Source organism: Canis lupus, chromosome 27 (assembly GCF_048164855.1).
Source record: "Canis lupus baileyi chromosome 27, mCanLup2.hap1, whole genome shotgun sequence".
NCBI classification, from domain to species: domain Eukaryota; kingdom Metazoa; phylum Chordata; class Mammalia; order Carnivora; family Canidae; genus Canis; species Canis lupus.
This window is the reverse complement of record NC_132864.1, coordinates 41,960,151-41,977,244: the sequence shown is the minus strand read 5'-3', so window position 1 is coordinate 41,977,244 and position 17,094 is coordinate 41,960,151. Positions and strand designations below refer to the sequence as shown.

The window sequence follows — 17,094 nt, the reverse complement described above, 5'->3', positions numbered from 1 at the left end:
AGAGAATGGAGATATCTAACATGCTGAAGGAATGATCCATGTCTTAATAATAATAGTAATGATTATATATTCTATAGCAGTGATAATCATAATTATTACTCTCCAAATTTACCCAGATAGCTAGCATTGTTAAGATCCTCCCAGGTTCAAGGGCTCCGGGGTGGCTCAGTGGTTGAGCATCTGCCTTTGGCTCAGGTTGTGATCCCGGGGACCTAGGAGGAGTCCCACATTGAGGTCCCCACAGGGAGCCTACTTCTCCCTCTGCCTGTGTCTCTGCCTCTCTCTCTGTGTCTCTTGTGAATAAATGAATAAAATCTTAAAAGATATAAATATATATAGATATATGTCTCCCCTCCTGGGTACAAAATCCACTGGGGCCCATGCTTCCTCGTGTGTTCTCATTAATCCTCACATTTCTGGGACACTGCATTATGGCCCGTGTGTAAATGAGCTAACTGCAGTGGGGCTTGTCACAGTCACGCACCCTGTGGAAGCTCTCAAGGCTCTCAAGGCAGAGCCAGCCACCTCCAGGAGTAATAGGGAATGAGAATCAAATATACAGCCTCATTTTAAAATGAAAGAATATCCAACAAGTATCAATAACTGCCTAATTCCAAGAACTCAAGCACGTCGCTGATCAGAGTACGCAGGACGCATAACAACCCAATGTACTCACTCTCTGTCGATGACAAGGCAGGTCACAGCTTCTGCGGCAATTACGTTTGCTGTCCTCACATCCTCCCTGCACAGAAATGAGAGAGATGTTGAAGTTGAGTAACTTTTAATATCCAAGAAGAGAGTTCATTGCAGTTAATTTCAGGACAGTGAACTACGTGCAGGCCTCTGATGTGTCCCTCCCCAGGGTGAGGCTTGGCTCATATTTCAAATTTCTTTGTCCTGAGGAACCTCCTTACTCTTGCCATTGAGCCCTTCAATCCTAGAGTCATAATCCAGGAGCTAAATTTTTCAATTTTAAAGTGTCATTATTACAAGTGAAACAAAATTTTAGATCATCATGCGCTGTGCTCTTCGGGGAATTAAGGAGTTAACTGGATAATGATGAGGATGATAATGACGTAGGTTAGAACTGTTAAAGGACTCAAAGATATATTTCTGAGATTTGACTATCTAATCCATTGGTGTATGAATTTATTATTACAACCTTGGGAACAATGGATCTGTTTTAATTATCACCTTAGAGACTCTCTATTTATTATTTATTTATTTATTTATTATATTTATTTAATTTATTTATTTATTTATTTATTTATTTATTTTTGAGACTCTGCTTTAATGTGGCTAACCTTCTGGCAACTTATAACACAGTTATTCATCTACACCAGAGTTCTTGGTTCTTCAAGAATATTTGACAGGTCTTAATCGCTCTGATTGAAATATGTATATACTCGTTAGAAACACCCAATTTGTTACTGCAGGCGTACCTCTGAACTTCTTAAAGTTCAGAAATGTGTTCTTGTATTTCTCATCTTAAAAATGCGTTCTTGTATCTCTCATCTAACCCGAGGTCAACGACAGACTTTGTAAATCAACATTCACATTTCACCCTGAGCAACTCAAGCTGTCATAGTACCACAGTACAGAAACGTTAAGCTATACTTGGAAACGTACTCCTTCTCCGAGAAAAGTAAAATTTCTAAGTTATTAGGATTAATGGTAGATAGAGGTTTGAAATACATTACAGAGATATACACCAGAATAGTATACTGTTAATAATACATTCTAAAAACCATGATCCACATAACCCAGGTCTCTAATAATAGGCTTTTAAAGTTTTGAAAATAAAGATGTACCCACTGAATTTTTATTTTGTCAAAATACACTACATTCTCACATGTATTTCTGAACCCAGCTTTTTTTTTTTTTTTTTTTTTTTCCCACTGATGCATCTTTCACTGTTGCTACACCATGCTATGAAAATTACACCGTTGCGGGGCACATGGCTGGCTCAGGCCGTGGAGCATGCAACTCTTGATCTTGGGGTTGTGAGCTCAAGCCCCATGATGGGTGTAGAAATTACTTAATAAAAACTTTTTTAAAAATCAAAAAAATTAAATTACAGTTGCTTTATAGTAACCATTAGTATTGAATAGTTGGTAAACAACTCCCCCCCTTAGTGAAATCAATTTTCAAAAACAGCTTAATGATATTGTTAAGCTTTCATATTTCACAGAGACTTTAAAATCATTTTTCCACTTGCAAGGGAAGTCACATTGGGATTCTGGTAGAGCTGTATCACATTTACACATGGATTTCAGAATAAGGGCTTTTTGATTATATTGATTTTCCATACAATAATTTCCCACAGTTGTTCGGAGCTAGTTTTAGGCTTTAAGTAAGATCTCTTAATTTTTTCACTAGGTCTGGGTAATTTTTAAGAAGAATCTTTGGTGTCTTAGATCATCGCTTTCTCTAATGAAAGCAAACTTTTCCCATTTTTGTTTCCCACTGGTTATTGCTATTAAAGAAGTGATTGATGATTGCATATTTTCAGCCCACATGTCATACTGAGCTCTCTTCTGATTCTACAACTTTTATTCTAGTCTCCTCAGCTCCCAGTGTGATTCTGTTTGAGCCTCTCACATCACATTACATCCCCATCTTCCAGCCAAACTGGCCACCTCTGTTCTCTGCTGCATACATCATCCTCCCCCTACTAACCCTTTAGATCTCGGCCAATGTGTCCCTTCCTCCATTAATTAGAAGTAACTAGACCAGGTTCCCTGCTTATCTGTTCTCAAGGCCCTGTGTACGTACCTCTCCACCCAAATACCTACAACTGTTTGCGATCTGTACATTTATTTGTGTGGTCGCTTGGTTGATGATTCTATTTCCCACCCCTAACCCCCCTGAACCATAGCAGTACAACTTCCATGGCTAGTTTTATTCCCCTACTTTGCCCCGAATGCACAGGCGTGCAGGAGGTGCATAGCAGGTGTGCGGTACAAGAATGGCAAAGGCACGACAGCCCCGAGCCCGTGGGTAGGACTTGCAGAGCGCAGGCTTCGGACTCATACTTAGTTTTCCGAGGCAAGCTACAAGCTATGGGAAGCCCTCAAAAGGGGGAATAGTAAGGGTGCCCACCCCCTGTAGGCTATTAAAGGTGGTTAAAGTCAAGTTTATCAGAATGCCCAGCCCGTGGGGAGCAGTGTGCTCTTCTGTATATTCTGGTTCTTTCATCTCCTGTGCTGCCACACTATCTAGTGTTCCATGAAATACTGGAAAGAAGCTATTGATGACAGCGTGGGTATCGAGGATTCCCAACAGAGTGTAGATTTTCTTTCTGAACCAAAGGAGTAGACGATATATTTTCAACCCCATGATCCTTCTCTGAGCAGCAATTTTCAGTGAAGTGGACATGACAATGGGCAGAAAACATCAGTTATGCCTGTCAGGGCTTTCATAAGCCGTATCAGTGACTTATTTCTTTTTTTTTTAAGACTATTTATTCATTCATTCATTCATTCATTCATTCATTCATTCATTCATTCATGATAGACAGAGAGAGAGAGAGAGGCAGAGACACAGGCAGAGGGAGAAGCAGGCTCCATGCAGGGAGCCCAATGAGGGACTCGATCCCGGGTCGCCAGGACCACCTCCCGGACCAAAGGCAGGCGCTAAACCACTGAGCCACCCAGGTTTCCCCCCAGTGACTTATTTCTTAGGAGGTTACTCGTGGTAGTACGTTGCTACACATTGCTGCTAGTCTAGAAAACCAAAAGAACACCTATCACAGTTTTACAGACAACATCATATTAAATCTGAATTCTCCTAAAATATATTACCATCACGACAATTTAGAAATTACCCACAAAGTCTTCAAAAATATAATAGATACAAAATAATGCTTTGTTCTGAATATATTCTCTGTGCATATTATTTTTTTTAATTGCATTGCAAATTTCCAGTACTTAAAATTTTATTCTATTACCTGGTCTAAACTGGATATACTTTTTTAAGTGAATGCAATTTTCTTTTTTTTTTTTTTTTTTTTTTTTTTTTGTGAATGCAATTTTCTTGCAACAAAAAGAAAACACATAACATTTTAAAACACACGTGGGGAAAAATAAAAAAAATATTGGAAAAGTAAGATAGTCTATAGAAATTGGATGTATTAGGGACGCCTGGGTGGCTCAGTGGTTGAGCATATGCCTTTGGCTCAGGGCATGACACCAGGGTCCTGGGATCGAGTCCCACATTGGGCTCCCCGCAGGGAGCCTGCTTCTCCCTCTGCCTGTGTCTCTGCCTCTCTGTGTGTTTCTCATGAATAAATAAAGTCTTAAAAAAAAAAAGAAATTGGATGAATTTTATTTTAAAAAGGAAAATCTGTAAGTTATGGCCTACGACCAGCCTTAGTACCTAGTAAAATAACATATATGAAAACAGAGAAGAAGCATAACATGGAAAAAATCAATATATTAAACATAAGATCATAATATTTGCCATTTGTTCAGTACCTAGTATATACCAAGATCTGTATTAGGTGATTCGCACAAATCTCATTTAACCCAGATAGCAGAGGGTGGGTATTTTATCTCAAATTTACACACGAGGACAAAGGTTAAGGAATGTGCCCAAAGTCAAACATAGCGGGTGAGTTGTTGCTCTGGAATTTGAACACAGACCTGGTTGGCTCCAGACCCCATGTCTGTCCCCAAAAGTCCATTTCCTTATGCCCGCTGCCGCCAGATTTCAACGCGACAACAATCCTAAATGCATTCTAACGCAAAGTGACTTCGGCACGGTAAGAAGTCATGATGTCTGTCTGTCATCACTAACAATACGGGTCGTTGTTAATAAAAGCAGCATTAGTATGTTTGTGGGAGCTCAACTGCAATGCTAGTTCAATGAACCATTTTGATTCTCAGGGTCAGAGTCTGTATCCGTGGCTATGTCTTGGCCCTGCTGTGTTGCTTTATAATAATGTCACATTACAGTAGGAAATTATTAAATGCCAAGTTTGTTCAGTGCCAACTCATGTTGCCACTACGCTGTCATTGTATCTCTGTTATTAGGGGGCTTCCTGCCTTTATGCCTGTCTGTGTAGGTATCTAGAGACGCCATTCCTGGGCACCCGGAGAGCCTGCTCCTGGGAGAGACAGGTTGCTATCTGATCGAGTACTGACATATGCTAATCCCTTATTTTAGGAGAGACATAGAAACTTCTAACGAGAGAATATTCCTCATAGAAGCTGACAGTGCTGTGACTTACTGTGTCTGCTTATTTCCTTTGCAGGAGCAAGCAAATATTTGTATTGCGATCTGAGATATTACAAACTCCTAGAGTACTGAGGTCCTAAGAGCTCCATGTTGTTATTAAACTTCTCTCCATCCGTACACAGCTGCTACGATGCTGGTTTCACGCAGCACATCTGCCAAGTTAGCAGGGACTTCACGAAACACTGGTTCAATGACAGAAGGAGGAGGCGGGGGCAGGCGGGGGGTGGGGATCATGCTAGGCTTAAAAACAGCTCTCTTTGATTTCTACTTTTTGTAGAGATCACAGAATTTGATCATTTCTAGCAGAACATCATATGAGATTTTCAAAGTCTTGTTGATGCCGACCACAGGATAATCTCATAACCAGAATGATAAGATAATGTACAATTAAAAACATCCACCCAAAATGTACCGTCTCTAAACACTCAGCTCACTTCTTTATAGGACGTAAATGTACAGGTATCGACCCAAGAGTCAAACACGTGTGTTGTCTCTAAAATTCAAATCTCATACCTCCTCCATTTCTGTATTTCTGTATCTGTGTTAGTTGACTGCAGCCCGACAATTAAGAAACGCGTACTACCGTGCAAACAGCTACTGTTGGCAGATTAACAGCTACTTCACAAACGTGCTGCTGATTAATGCATCACTACAGGCAAAGCTATGCAGTTTAGTAGGTTTTGTTTGTTTGTTTGTTTTTTTAAGCCTTCCTGGAGGAGTTAGACATTCCCTTCAATGACATCACAGAGCATGAAAAACATCCCAAATATTTGCAAATACGGTTTTCTATGCACTGACTCTGATGCTCTTTGAACTTCATCACTGGAATCTTCATCATCACTGTATCCCAACGTGGAGTCACTGTCAGTATCTGAATAATCCATAGGAAGGGTTTACATGGGCTCTTCTCGTGGTGGAGCAATTTTCTTATGCCTCATCGCTGCGAGAGAGCTCTATAGTGCAGGGATGCCTCAGGGGAACAACACAGAGCGGCCGGGCCAAACGACAGCATGCTTCATGCAAAGTGGCTGCCTGAGTAGCTTTTCCAGCTCAGAGCAATGTGACCGCTGGCACCAGAGCCCCAGCACTCCCGAGAGCCAGCCTTCTGGAAGCTGACACTGCTCCAGTGGCTTGTGAGCTCCCAGCAACCCTCGGCTCCCGGCTCTTCCTTCTCGGTCAAGTGCGACAGCACAACATCCACAGTGAAGTCTGCTTCACGCTGGACAAAATAATCCCTTTTCATCTCAAAAATCAAAGGCAGACTTCCTACAAGTGGGATGATAAACATCAAGCAGCCACTTGAAATTACACTTTGAACGAATTCTGAACTAGAATTGCAGAATTTGTGGCCAAGTCCACCGTGTGTTCAAATTTGAAAGTTAGGTTCTGGAGCAGGTTAAGTTGTTTGTGGACAAAAAGCTGTATGAGGTTACAACTCATCGACTCCATTTCTTATTCATTCATGAAGTTATTCCAACGTGATTTATACTTCATGTGAAAGGGATCAACGCACTACAAATAAGCGCATGTTGTCTAACAGGGGCTGGCACGAGCGCGCCAGCAGTCACTTTTAGCTCTCAGTATCATGTCATCACTTCAGGGTCCTCTAGGACATCTGAGAAGCATGTGACCTTTTACACTTTCTCCCTGGAAGCTCCTTCCCTAAATTTCTGTAATAAATCAATCTCCTAATTCTTCCTGAAATCCCCTTCTTAATTTATTTCCCTGAATCCTTTGCCTTCTTAGGGTCATTAAAATATAGGTGTTTCAAAAAAAAAAAAATATATAGGTGTTTCCTCCAAAATTCCGCTTCTGGCCTTCCATTTTGTTGCTCCGCCTTCCCTCACTGGGGAAATCTCACATCATCTCATGGTATCAACTATTAGCTTTATATTGACTCCCCACGACTTCATTTTAACCTTTACTTCTGTCCCCTCTGGACTTGTCTCTGGAAGTTCCACTGCAACCTCTAATTCAAGCCCAACTCATTTTCTCTTAACCTCAAATTCTCAGTTTTCTTCGGGCGCCCTATGATGCTAAATGGAACCACCATTCTTACACTTGCCTAGGCTCAAAACTTTAAATTTATCCTTTCCTCTCTCTATTCCTGCATAGGTTTGCTGACAGTGGCTCTATCTCTAGCTTCTCTCGCCTCCTTCTCCTTCCTGGGCATTCCTACAGCTACTGCTCTCTGTGGGCCAAGACCATTCCTACCAGGAATGCCGATCTGGTCTTGTAACTGGCTTCCAAGCTCCAATGCTCTCCCTCTTCCCATTCATGTCTCACTCTGTTGCACATTTTCAAATTGAAATCTTGTTGTGTCAACTCTTTGCATGAGAGCTATCAAATGAAACATCCAGGAAAGAAACGTTTCTGCAATGTCATTTAGGGTTGGAGGTCGTCTGCTCTCTGAACTATCACCTTTTCAGGCTCTGTACAGACTGCGCCACTCCTGACAAATAATAGATCTCTTGAAAGACACCAGCTATTATCTTCATGTCTGGGCACACAGAGATGGTGCTGCCAAGAACACTCCACCCCGGTTCAAAAATTCCCTCCTACGGGATCCCTGGGTGGCGCAGTGGTTTAGCGCCTGCCTTTGGCCCAGGGCGCGATCCTGGAGACCCGGGATCGAATCCCACGTCGGGCTCCGGGTGCATGGAGCCTGCTTCTCCCTCTGCCTGTGTCTCTGCCTCTCTCTCTCTCTGTGACTATCACAAATAAATAAAAATTAAAAAAAAAAAATTCCCTCCTACAAACTTCCACCATCTTTCAGTAGCATCTGTAAAGGTAAATAAAAATCCACCTAAGAAATATGTATACATCTTAATTACAGAAAAAAAAAAAAGTTAAACAAAAAAAGAATGAGAGAAAAATACTATGATGGCCCCTACCAGGAGATAACTAAGGTTAAGGCCTTGGCAAATGTCCTTCAGACACTTTATTATTCTTAAGTATTCACATGTCTCGTTAATATACACATAACAAGGCAATAATTATTTTAAAAATAATTTACTGAGGGCTATTATATTCCGTATGTCTGAATTCTGTGGTCTAGTGGGGACAGAAGTCAAATCAGTATGCAGACATATAATTGAAATTGCCGAGCAAACGTCACGCAATCGGAGGAAGATCTCATTTGGCAATTCAGAGGACAGACAGACCTTTTTGAGGATCTTAAACACTAAGACTGGATGGGTTTGTTTAGCGACATGAGTCAGGAGATGTATTTTCTAGGAAATGAGTACAAACATAGGCAGCAGCCCTGAGGAGGAAACAGCATATTGTAAACCAAGAAGGAGGAAGAGAAGTCAGGGCCAAGAGAGGCCAGACAGGAGGCAGAACCACAGCATTCAGTGCCTGAGGGCTACGTGAAGGATTTACTTTTTAAAAGAGATTGACTAAGGGGCATCTATATGGCTTAATCAGTGGAGCTTCCGACTCTTGATTTTGGCTCAGGTCATGACCTCATGGGTCACGAGCATCAGGCTCTGCATTCAGTGGGGAGTCTGCCTGAGGTTCTCTTCCTCTGCCTCTCCTCCCTCTCACACTCGTGGGCTCATGTACTCTCTCTCTCTCTCAAATATGTAAAATCTCTAAAAAAAAGATATTGAGTGAACATTGTTTTTTCCTTTATCATAATACATAAAACCTTAAAAATTAGTTGGAAAGCTCAAGCTCAATTAAAGGAAATACTTTATATGCTAGGATGAAATAAAGTATCAAGGAAATCATTTCCGATTAGTAATTTTAGAACACTGGAGGCCTTTTCACTTATTAAAGTAGATATAGCTATATGTCCATTGATGTTTTAAGATATATATCTAAGGAACCAGGGTGGCTCAGTCTTTGAGTGTCTGCCTTTGACTCAAGGCATGATCCCAGGGTCCTGGGATCGAGTCCCACATTGGGCTCCCTGTGAGGAGCCTGGTTCTCCTTCTGTCTATGTCTCTGCCTATCTCTCTCTGCCTCTCATGAATAAATAAAATCTTTTCAAAAAATAAAACAAAATATATAACTAAAGAGAAAATATAATCTTTACCCTCTAGATCTTCCAATGCAGAATGCAGGAGTAATGACAAAACAAATGCATAAAAATCACCGTATTCTCAGGAATATATACTAACTCATGGTCAACACTCACACACTAGAGTCTGAAGCAGGTGCCCATTCTGGAGCCCACCCAAGGCAATCTCTGCTTCTCATCAAGAGAAGAGACTCATGATATGACCTGAAAGAGGGGATTTCTCTAGGCAGGATGAGTCCAAGTGAGATCCATAAAGTCACTCCCAAGTTTATCCTTCCTGGCAACATGGGTGGATATTTCCATTCACGGTATCCATTCACCCCCTGAGAGGATGCAAATCCTCATTGATCTATACCCATGGAAGGTCACCTTAAATACAAAGAGTGATGGATTTGGAAGGACTCCATTTTCACATTGGTTTTTTTTCCCAATGACTCCTGCTATGTTGACAACATAATGAATCTTTTACGTGACTTACGAACTTTGCATTCTATGGCATGCTTCAATGACAACGAACATAGGTACTTATTAGGCTGAACCAAATGAAATCGGCACTTTTGCACAGCTATTGGCAATCTCGTGTGGTTCAAACTAATATGTGGAGTTAGTGAATGGGGAGAGAAAGCAATTCTAGAGGAATAAATATTGCTGTTTCTTTTCTGTTGCACACCTTTGTGACGCTAGCTGAAGTGAGTGTCCAAGTAATCCATGCTGATTCAATATTCCATATTTGAATGTGTACGTTCCTCTGAATATTGATGTGACTTACGGCTTTTGCTTTTCTATCTAGACATTAAAGACAGTTCTCTGTACATTCCTTATAGCTAGGGGATGAAAGAACCACTGAGGAAAATCCTAGATTTTGTTGTGGTTGTTGCTGTTGCAAATGTACTCTAGTTTCAAATAGCAAACCCTTTGGCAAAATCTTACAAATTTAAAGAATGTCTTCCCAGAGTGTATTTTATGGAGAGGAGGAAGAGTTTGATTTCCTTATTTATTTTGTGATTATTGTATTAGTTGCCTAGAAGTACAGATTTAGATATTATCTTTCCATTGTTTTCTTAGGGTCCCCTTTGGTCTGTTTCCTCAATGATTTAGAGGCATTTTTAAATATAAGAGGGGGAAAAAAAGAGAATAATTTTCCTCTGTTAAAATTAAAAAATAAAAAAGTCAGCCTCGAAGAGGAAAGTGTCGGATTTGAGTAAAAGAACAAGCATCTGTTGTGTTGTACTTCGAGGCTGACTTTTTCTAGGCAACTAATACAAGAGTCACAAAAAACTTCAAATCTGCCCATGCAACTTAAACATGAAGATACCATCTCCATTCAGTACCCTTTAGTGTCATAGTTAGACTTTTTAGTTCTAGGTAACTAAGTCCAATTTAAACTTAGGGTGACTCAGAAAGAGACCATTTTGGATGGATGATGAGCTGTCTTACGGAGCCAAGGTTTCTTGGTGCTCTAAAAAATTATAATGAATATCCAAGAAATGCATTCAAAGCAAATCGGATTCTCCTCATCTCAGCTTTGCTGAGCACGTCTCTCGATCTTGCTGCACCTGTTTTCTCTGATTTTTCTATCCATTCGGCGGAGATTGCTTACCCAGAGCTCCCTCTTGATTCATCGTTCCCTTTAAAGAGAATCTGATTGGCCGGTTTGATCAATGACCCTGGCCCTCACCACTTAGCTCCAAGCAGTGATGTCCAGGCAGCTATGAGCCTAAGAGCCTAGTGGCAAGGAAAAGAGTGACCAGACATTTACCTGGATGGGCTTGGAGTAAAGGATGTTACTACAGAATTGCAATTATGATGATCTGAGAAGACACTCTAAACATGTATCTATCATGGATCCTTGTGAGGATCAGATATGATAATTTGGGGCACAAGAAATATAGCATGTGGTACCTGAATCTGAATCTCTGCTCTGCTACTCATCGGCTTTAAGGCCTTAGGAGAGTTGCTTAATCTTTGTGCACCTCATTTTCTTCATCTGGCAAATGAAGGGGCGAATGGGGACTCATAATAGTAATTAATCATAGTACTGTGAAGATGAAGCCAGGTAGAAAGCGTAAAGTAAAGCCCTATGAAAGAAATTGGCATATGGTGACCATTCGGTAAATACTACATAAAACGATGGCTAGAACCGTTGTACTTGTCAATCCCAACTGATGCTTGTTTGAACATTAAACTGTGTGGCTGTGTATTTCAAAGGACTTTTACATAAAGTGCCTTCGAACTGGGAGTGTGTCCTCTCCAGTAAAGAATTCAGGGCACTGCGTCAGAAGAGTGTCTCCTATTTCTTGTTCTACTGCCAACTTAGTGCGTGACCTTGAAAGAGTGTCCCATTCTCTGTTTCATTAGCCACATACGAAACAGTGACTGAAATCACTGTTCTGTTCTCCTCTGTAATTAGTTTTAACAAGGTGGACACTTCTCAAAAGTTCCAATTGTCATTGTTTTCAATGCTCGAGAGACCATTCATCCTAAATCCAAGGATATTACTTTAGATAAAAAAGGACATGATAAGCCTGTAATTGCAACCTATCATCTGAATGTGTCAGGGGCATATCATGGCATAGATTTTCATATTAGTAGTGTTTATAAAAAAAGGTGTTTTTATATGGAAATTAGACATGTTCCCTTGAAGTAATATAGTCACAATCACAAATCAGGAAAAATATAAAACCATATTCTGATATTTTAAAATTAAAATTGAGATTTTAATAGGGCTCTTTTGGGGAAGAGAAATATCTAGATTTCATTTATTATTGTTATTATTACTTTTAGACTTTTAAGATAGGGTTAAGCTATACAAGATCTTTTCCTTTTTTTATTCGGTTCTTGCTCATCAAATATTTCCTATTTTGCATTACTTGAATAAAGATCAAACTTTCTAAACAATATTCTTCAGTAATTTTAGAATCCAGTTCATCTAACATAATTTCATCCAAATTAGGATCAGCTTTGAATAAAGATAAGAAGAAATAATTGGAAAAGAAGGGAAACTCATGGCTATGCTTATACACGACCAATTTGAATAAAATGTGCTAAAATGCATCCCCTATATACAAGCAAAACACTTGGTGTTGGTTAGGAAAAGGAAACAGGGTATTGGATTTATTGAATATACCAATTTTTACCTAGAATTTTAATATATTAGACTTCCCCCCGTCCAACAACTTTAAGTTATATATATGATTTTATATAGTTTTAAAATATTATAGTTTAAACATCTAAATAATTGAGAGCTAATTTTTTTAATATGTAAAGAGTTTCTATAGATTAGTAAGAATATAAAAAATAACACCTCAATTAAAAAATGAGCAAATTATATGGACACTTCATAGACAAATAAGAAATAGCTTTTAAACATAAAATAGGCCACAAAACAGTGACTGAAATGCAAAGGCCTTGTGAATATATTGGTAGATATATATATCATCTAGTGGCACCTTTTTTGTAGACAACTCAGGTTTGTATAACAATTCAGCAATATTTATTAAATTTTTTACTGTGATTATTCAACTCACAGATGTTCATGCTTTGGGGACATAATGACATTAAATATTACTGCAACATTGTATTAACAATGTTGGAAATAACTTAGGTATTCATCAACACAGGATTAAGTAAAATTTTCAATAATATAAGCGGATATTTTGAAAAGAAACTATTAAAATAACTGGAGAAAATATATATTTACATGATCTCTAAGATATCTTAAGTGAAAAGACCATGAAGAAAACTATATGCATATGCTCTCATTTACATATAATACAACAAATAAGCATACATTAAAATGCACTGGTTATATCAGGGTGTGTTAGAAAAAGTAATTCCATCCAGGGAAGACAATGCGTGATTAAAGGACAGAAAAACGAGGGAAAATTATTTTTGTAGCTTTTGAATTTTAAATTATGTACTTGAATTACCTGTCATGAAATAAACTTTTTTTTTTTTTTTTTTAAGTAAAAACATGAAATAATAGGAATTGACTCTTATAATCAGTTTCTGGGTAGAGAAGCTGGTGAGGTTTTACTTGTCTGTGTTGACTACGCGGTTGGTTGCTGTCCATCCCTGGGTCACCTCTCAACCCTCACCCGTGGGTATCCCCAATGAGCAGGACCAAAGCTAATTTATGCTGGCTTAGTGTGATCATGATGAAGGGTTACTAGCTTAACAGGTGAGGCAGTAAAAACATTTGACACAGTATCCTCCAGTGTTGTTTACAGCACTGCCTTTTGCCTTGCTTTCCTTGGCAGGAATTACAGCAACTAAATGACAAACTAAGGAAGGTATTTTTTGCAGCAGGGCATATCTGCATCTTAACACCCTTAACCATTGTTAGGGTGGGATTTTGGATCTCTTAAAATGTTAAGCTACCAACCGTAGGCATATGTATCAAACATTTTATATGGATATCCATGTATGTATGTAATAACACTTATATTTAACATTTCTTTGAGGCTGTATTTTTAATATTTCTATAAGTACTTGGAAAAATAAATTTTCTCTCCATAATGATTTTTATTTTCATGTTTTTGATTTTTCATAATATGATCATACAAGGTGCATTAACCATGTTTATAAAGTCCATGGTAAATCTTTGCATTAAGAGAGCATAGTATTGTCATTAGAATAGAAGATTCAAAATTTGCTTTATCTAGGTTCAAATACCAGATATGCCACTACTTATCTGTGTAATCTAGAATAAGAAGTTCTCAGCTTCTCAACTTTCTTGGGAAAATAAAATTATTTGACAGAATTTGAAGAATAAGTAATTACATGTACAAAAAGCACCTGGTGTCTGACACTCTGATCACTCAGTAAACATTAGGCAGTATTTTTATTATTTCACTATTATTATAACATGTCTAATCCCAATAGATTCTCTTTATTCTTGTTTTCCTCTGGTAAATCATCATAATTCTCATGCCCCTTCTATTAATCTGAAAAGTTTCTCAAGGATTAATAGTTATCTCTTCATACTGAATAAATCCCTCTGTTGACAATATATAGCATGTCCTCAATGTGCAGTCAAGGATTTCAGAACACACTGATGAATTTTTCCACTATGGCTGCCTCTTTAATCTGAAACTTGCAGGAATTAATGAAAATGGTTTCTTGCTATAATACAGAAAAAAGAGACATTCATTCATTCATTCATTCACTCACTCACTCATAAAGTAGGGTTGCCAGACTTAGCAAATAAAATTACAGAGCATCCATTTAAATTTCAGATAATATATTTCTTTAGTGTAAGAATGCCCCATGTAATAACATGCTTAGAGTAGAAGACTATTCATTCTTTATCTAAAAGTAAGATCTAACTAGTGTCTTCAAATGATTTGGCTACATCCAAGGCAGTTTTAAGAGGGAACTTTATAATGATACAGGCCTACCTCAAGAAACAACAACAACAATAAAATCTCAAGCAACCAACCTAATCTCATAACCAAAGGAACTAGAAAAGGAAGAATAAACAAAGCCCAAAGATAGCAGGAGGAAGGAAATAATAAAGATCAGAGTGGAAATAAATGAAATAGAAATTTTAAAAAATTAAAAAGATCAATAAAACCAAGAGCTGGGTCTTTGAAAAGGTAAACAAAATGGATAAACCTTTAGATACAACAAGAAAAAAAAGAGGACTCAAATTTTTAAAAATCAGAAATGAAAGAGAAGTAACTACTGACATAAAAGAAATACAAATATTATATGAGTACTGTGAAAAGTGATATGCAACAAAGTGGACAACTTACAAGAGATGGATAAATTCCTGGAAAGGTACAGTCTTTCAAAATTGAATCAAGAAGAGAAGAAAATCAGAACAGATTGATTATTAAAAAAAAAAAAAAACTGACTCAGTGATAAAAACAAAACAAAACAAAACAAAAATCAAGAGTCTAGGACCAGGCAGATTCACAGGAAAATTATCCCAAAAATTTAAAGAAGAGTTGATTCCCATTGTTCTCAAACTGTTCTGAAAAACAGAAGAAACAGGAAAGTTCCCAAATGCATTCTATAAGGTCAGCATTACCCTGACATACACACAAAACTACAAGCCTATGTCCCTAATGAATACAGATGCAAAAGTTCTCAACAAAATATTAGCAAACCACATTCAAAAATACATGAAAAGGATCATTCAACATGATAATGTGGGATTCTTTCTGAAGATGCAAAAAATGGTTCAATATCTGTAAATCAATGAATGTGATACACTATGTTGAAACATAAAGGACAAAAATCACACAACCTCAGCAGATGCAGAAAAGACATTTGACAAAATTTATCATATGTTTATGATTTTTCTCTTTCAAAGTGGATTTAAAGGAAACATACCTCAACATAGTTAAGACCATATATAGTAGCCTCAGAGTTAACATCATACATAATAGTGTAAAACTGAGAGCTTTCCCCCCAGGATCAGAAACAAAACAGGATGTTCATTCTTGTCATTCTTATTCAATAAAGTATTGAAGTCCTGGCCACAGCAATAAGACCAGAAAAAGAGATAACAGGCATCCAAACTATGAGGGAGAAGTAAAACTGACACTATTTGCGGTTGACATGATACTATACAGAGAAATCCCCCAAAGAATCCATCAAAAACTATTAGAATAAATGAATTCAGTAAAGTTGTAGGATACAAATTTAATAGACAGAAATCTTTTGTTTCTATATGCTAATAACAAAGCAGCAGAAGGGGAAATTAAGAAAACAAATCCATTTACAAAGAAGAATAAAATACCTAAGAACAAATTAACCAAGAAGGTGAAACATCGAGTCTCTGAAAACTATATAATACTGATGAAGGAAATTGAGGATAACGCAAAAAATGGAAAAGATATTCCATGCTCATAGACTTCAAGAATATCATTAAAATGACCACTGTAAAAGCAGTCTACAGACTCACTGCAATCTCTATCAAAGTATCAATATCATTCTTCACAGAAGCAGAACACCTAATTCTACAATTTGTGTGGGACCACAAAAGACCCTGAATAGTCAAAACAATCTTAAGGAAGAAAAACAAATTAAAAAAAAAAAAAAAAAAGGAAGAAAAACAAAACTGGAGGAATCATGATTCAAGATTTCAAGATTGTATTTTATGTATTATAGATTATACACTACGAATCTATAATAACCGAAACAGAATGGAACTGACATAAAAATAGACACATAGATCAGCAGAAGAGGAGACCATGTAAGAAATAAATTTGCACTTATATGTTCAATTCATCTATAACCAAGGAAACAAGAATATCCATTGGGGAAAAAGTCTTCTACAAATAGTGCTGAAAAAAAAACAGCTACATGCAAAAGAATGATACTGGATCACTTTCTTACACTGTACATAAAAATAAACTCAAAATGTATTAAAAGACCTAAATGTGAGACCCGGAACCATAAAACTCCTAAAAGAAAACACAGGCAGTAGTAATTTCTTAGACATGGATCTTAGCAACATATTTATGGATAGGTCTCCTGAGGCAAGGGAAACAAAAGGAAAAATAATAAACTATTGGGACTACATCAAAATAAAAAGCTTGGGATCCCTGGGTGGCGCAGCGGTTTGGCACCTGCCTTTGGCTCAGGGTGCGATCCTGGAGACCCGGGATGGAATCCCACATCGGGCTCCTGGTGCATGGAGCCTGCTTCTCCCTCTGCCTGTGTCTCTGCCTCTCTCTCTCTCTGTGACTGTCATAAAATATAAATAAATAAATTAAAAAGAAAAAAATAAAATAAAATAAAATAAAAAGCTTTTGCAAGTGAAGGAAACCATAAAACAAAAAGACAACCTAGGGGAATGGGAGAAGATATTTGCAAGT

At 37.9% G+C, this 17,094-nt stretch overlaps 1 protein-coding gene across 8 annotated transcripts in view; it reads right to left on the bottom strand.

Moving 5' to 3' along the window:
* Positions 1-17,094, bottom strand: part of PRKG1 (protein kinase cGMP-dependent 1) — a 1,198,973-nt gene that overhangs the window by 144,160 nt on the left and 1,037,719 nt on the right. For 7 of the 8 annotated variants that reach the window (XM_072803730.1, XM_072803729.1, XM_072803732.1 and 4 more), the window contains one exon: positions 677-742. In XM_072803730.1, the coding sequence (XP_072659831.1) occupies positions 677-742 (66 nt within the window). Of the gene's footprint in view, positions 1-676; positions 743-6,036; positions 6,184-17,094 lie in introns of those variants that run through there. The other variant, XM_072803737.1, reaches the window with a different exon arrangement.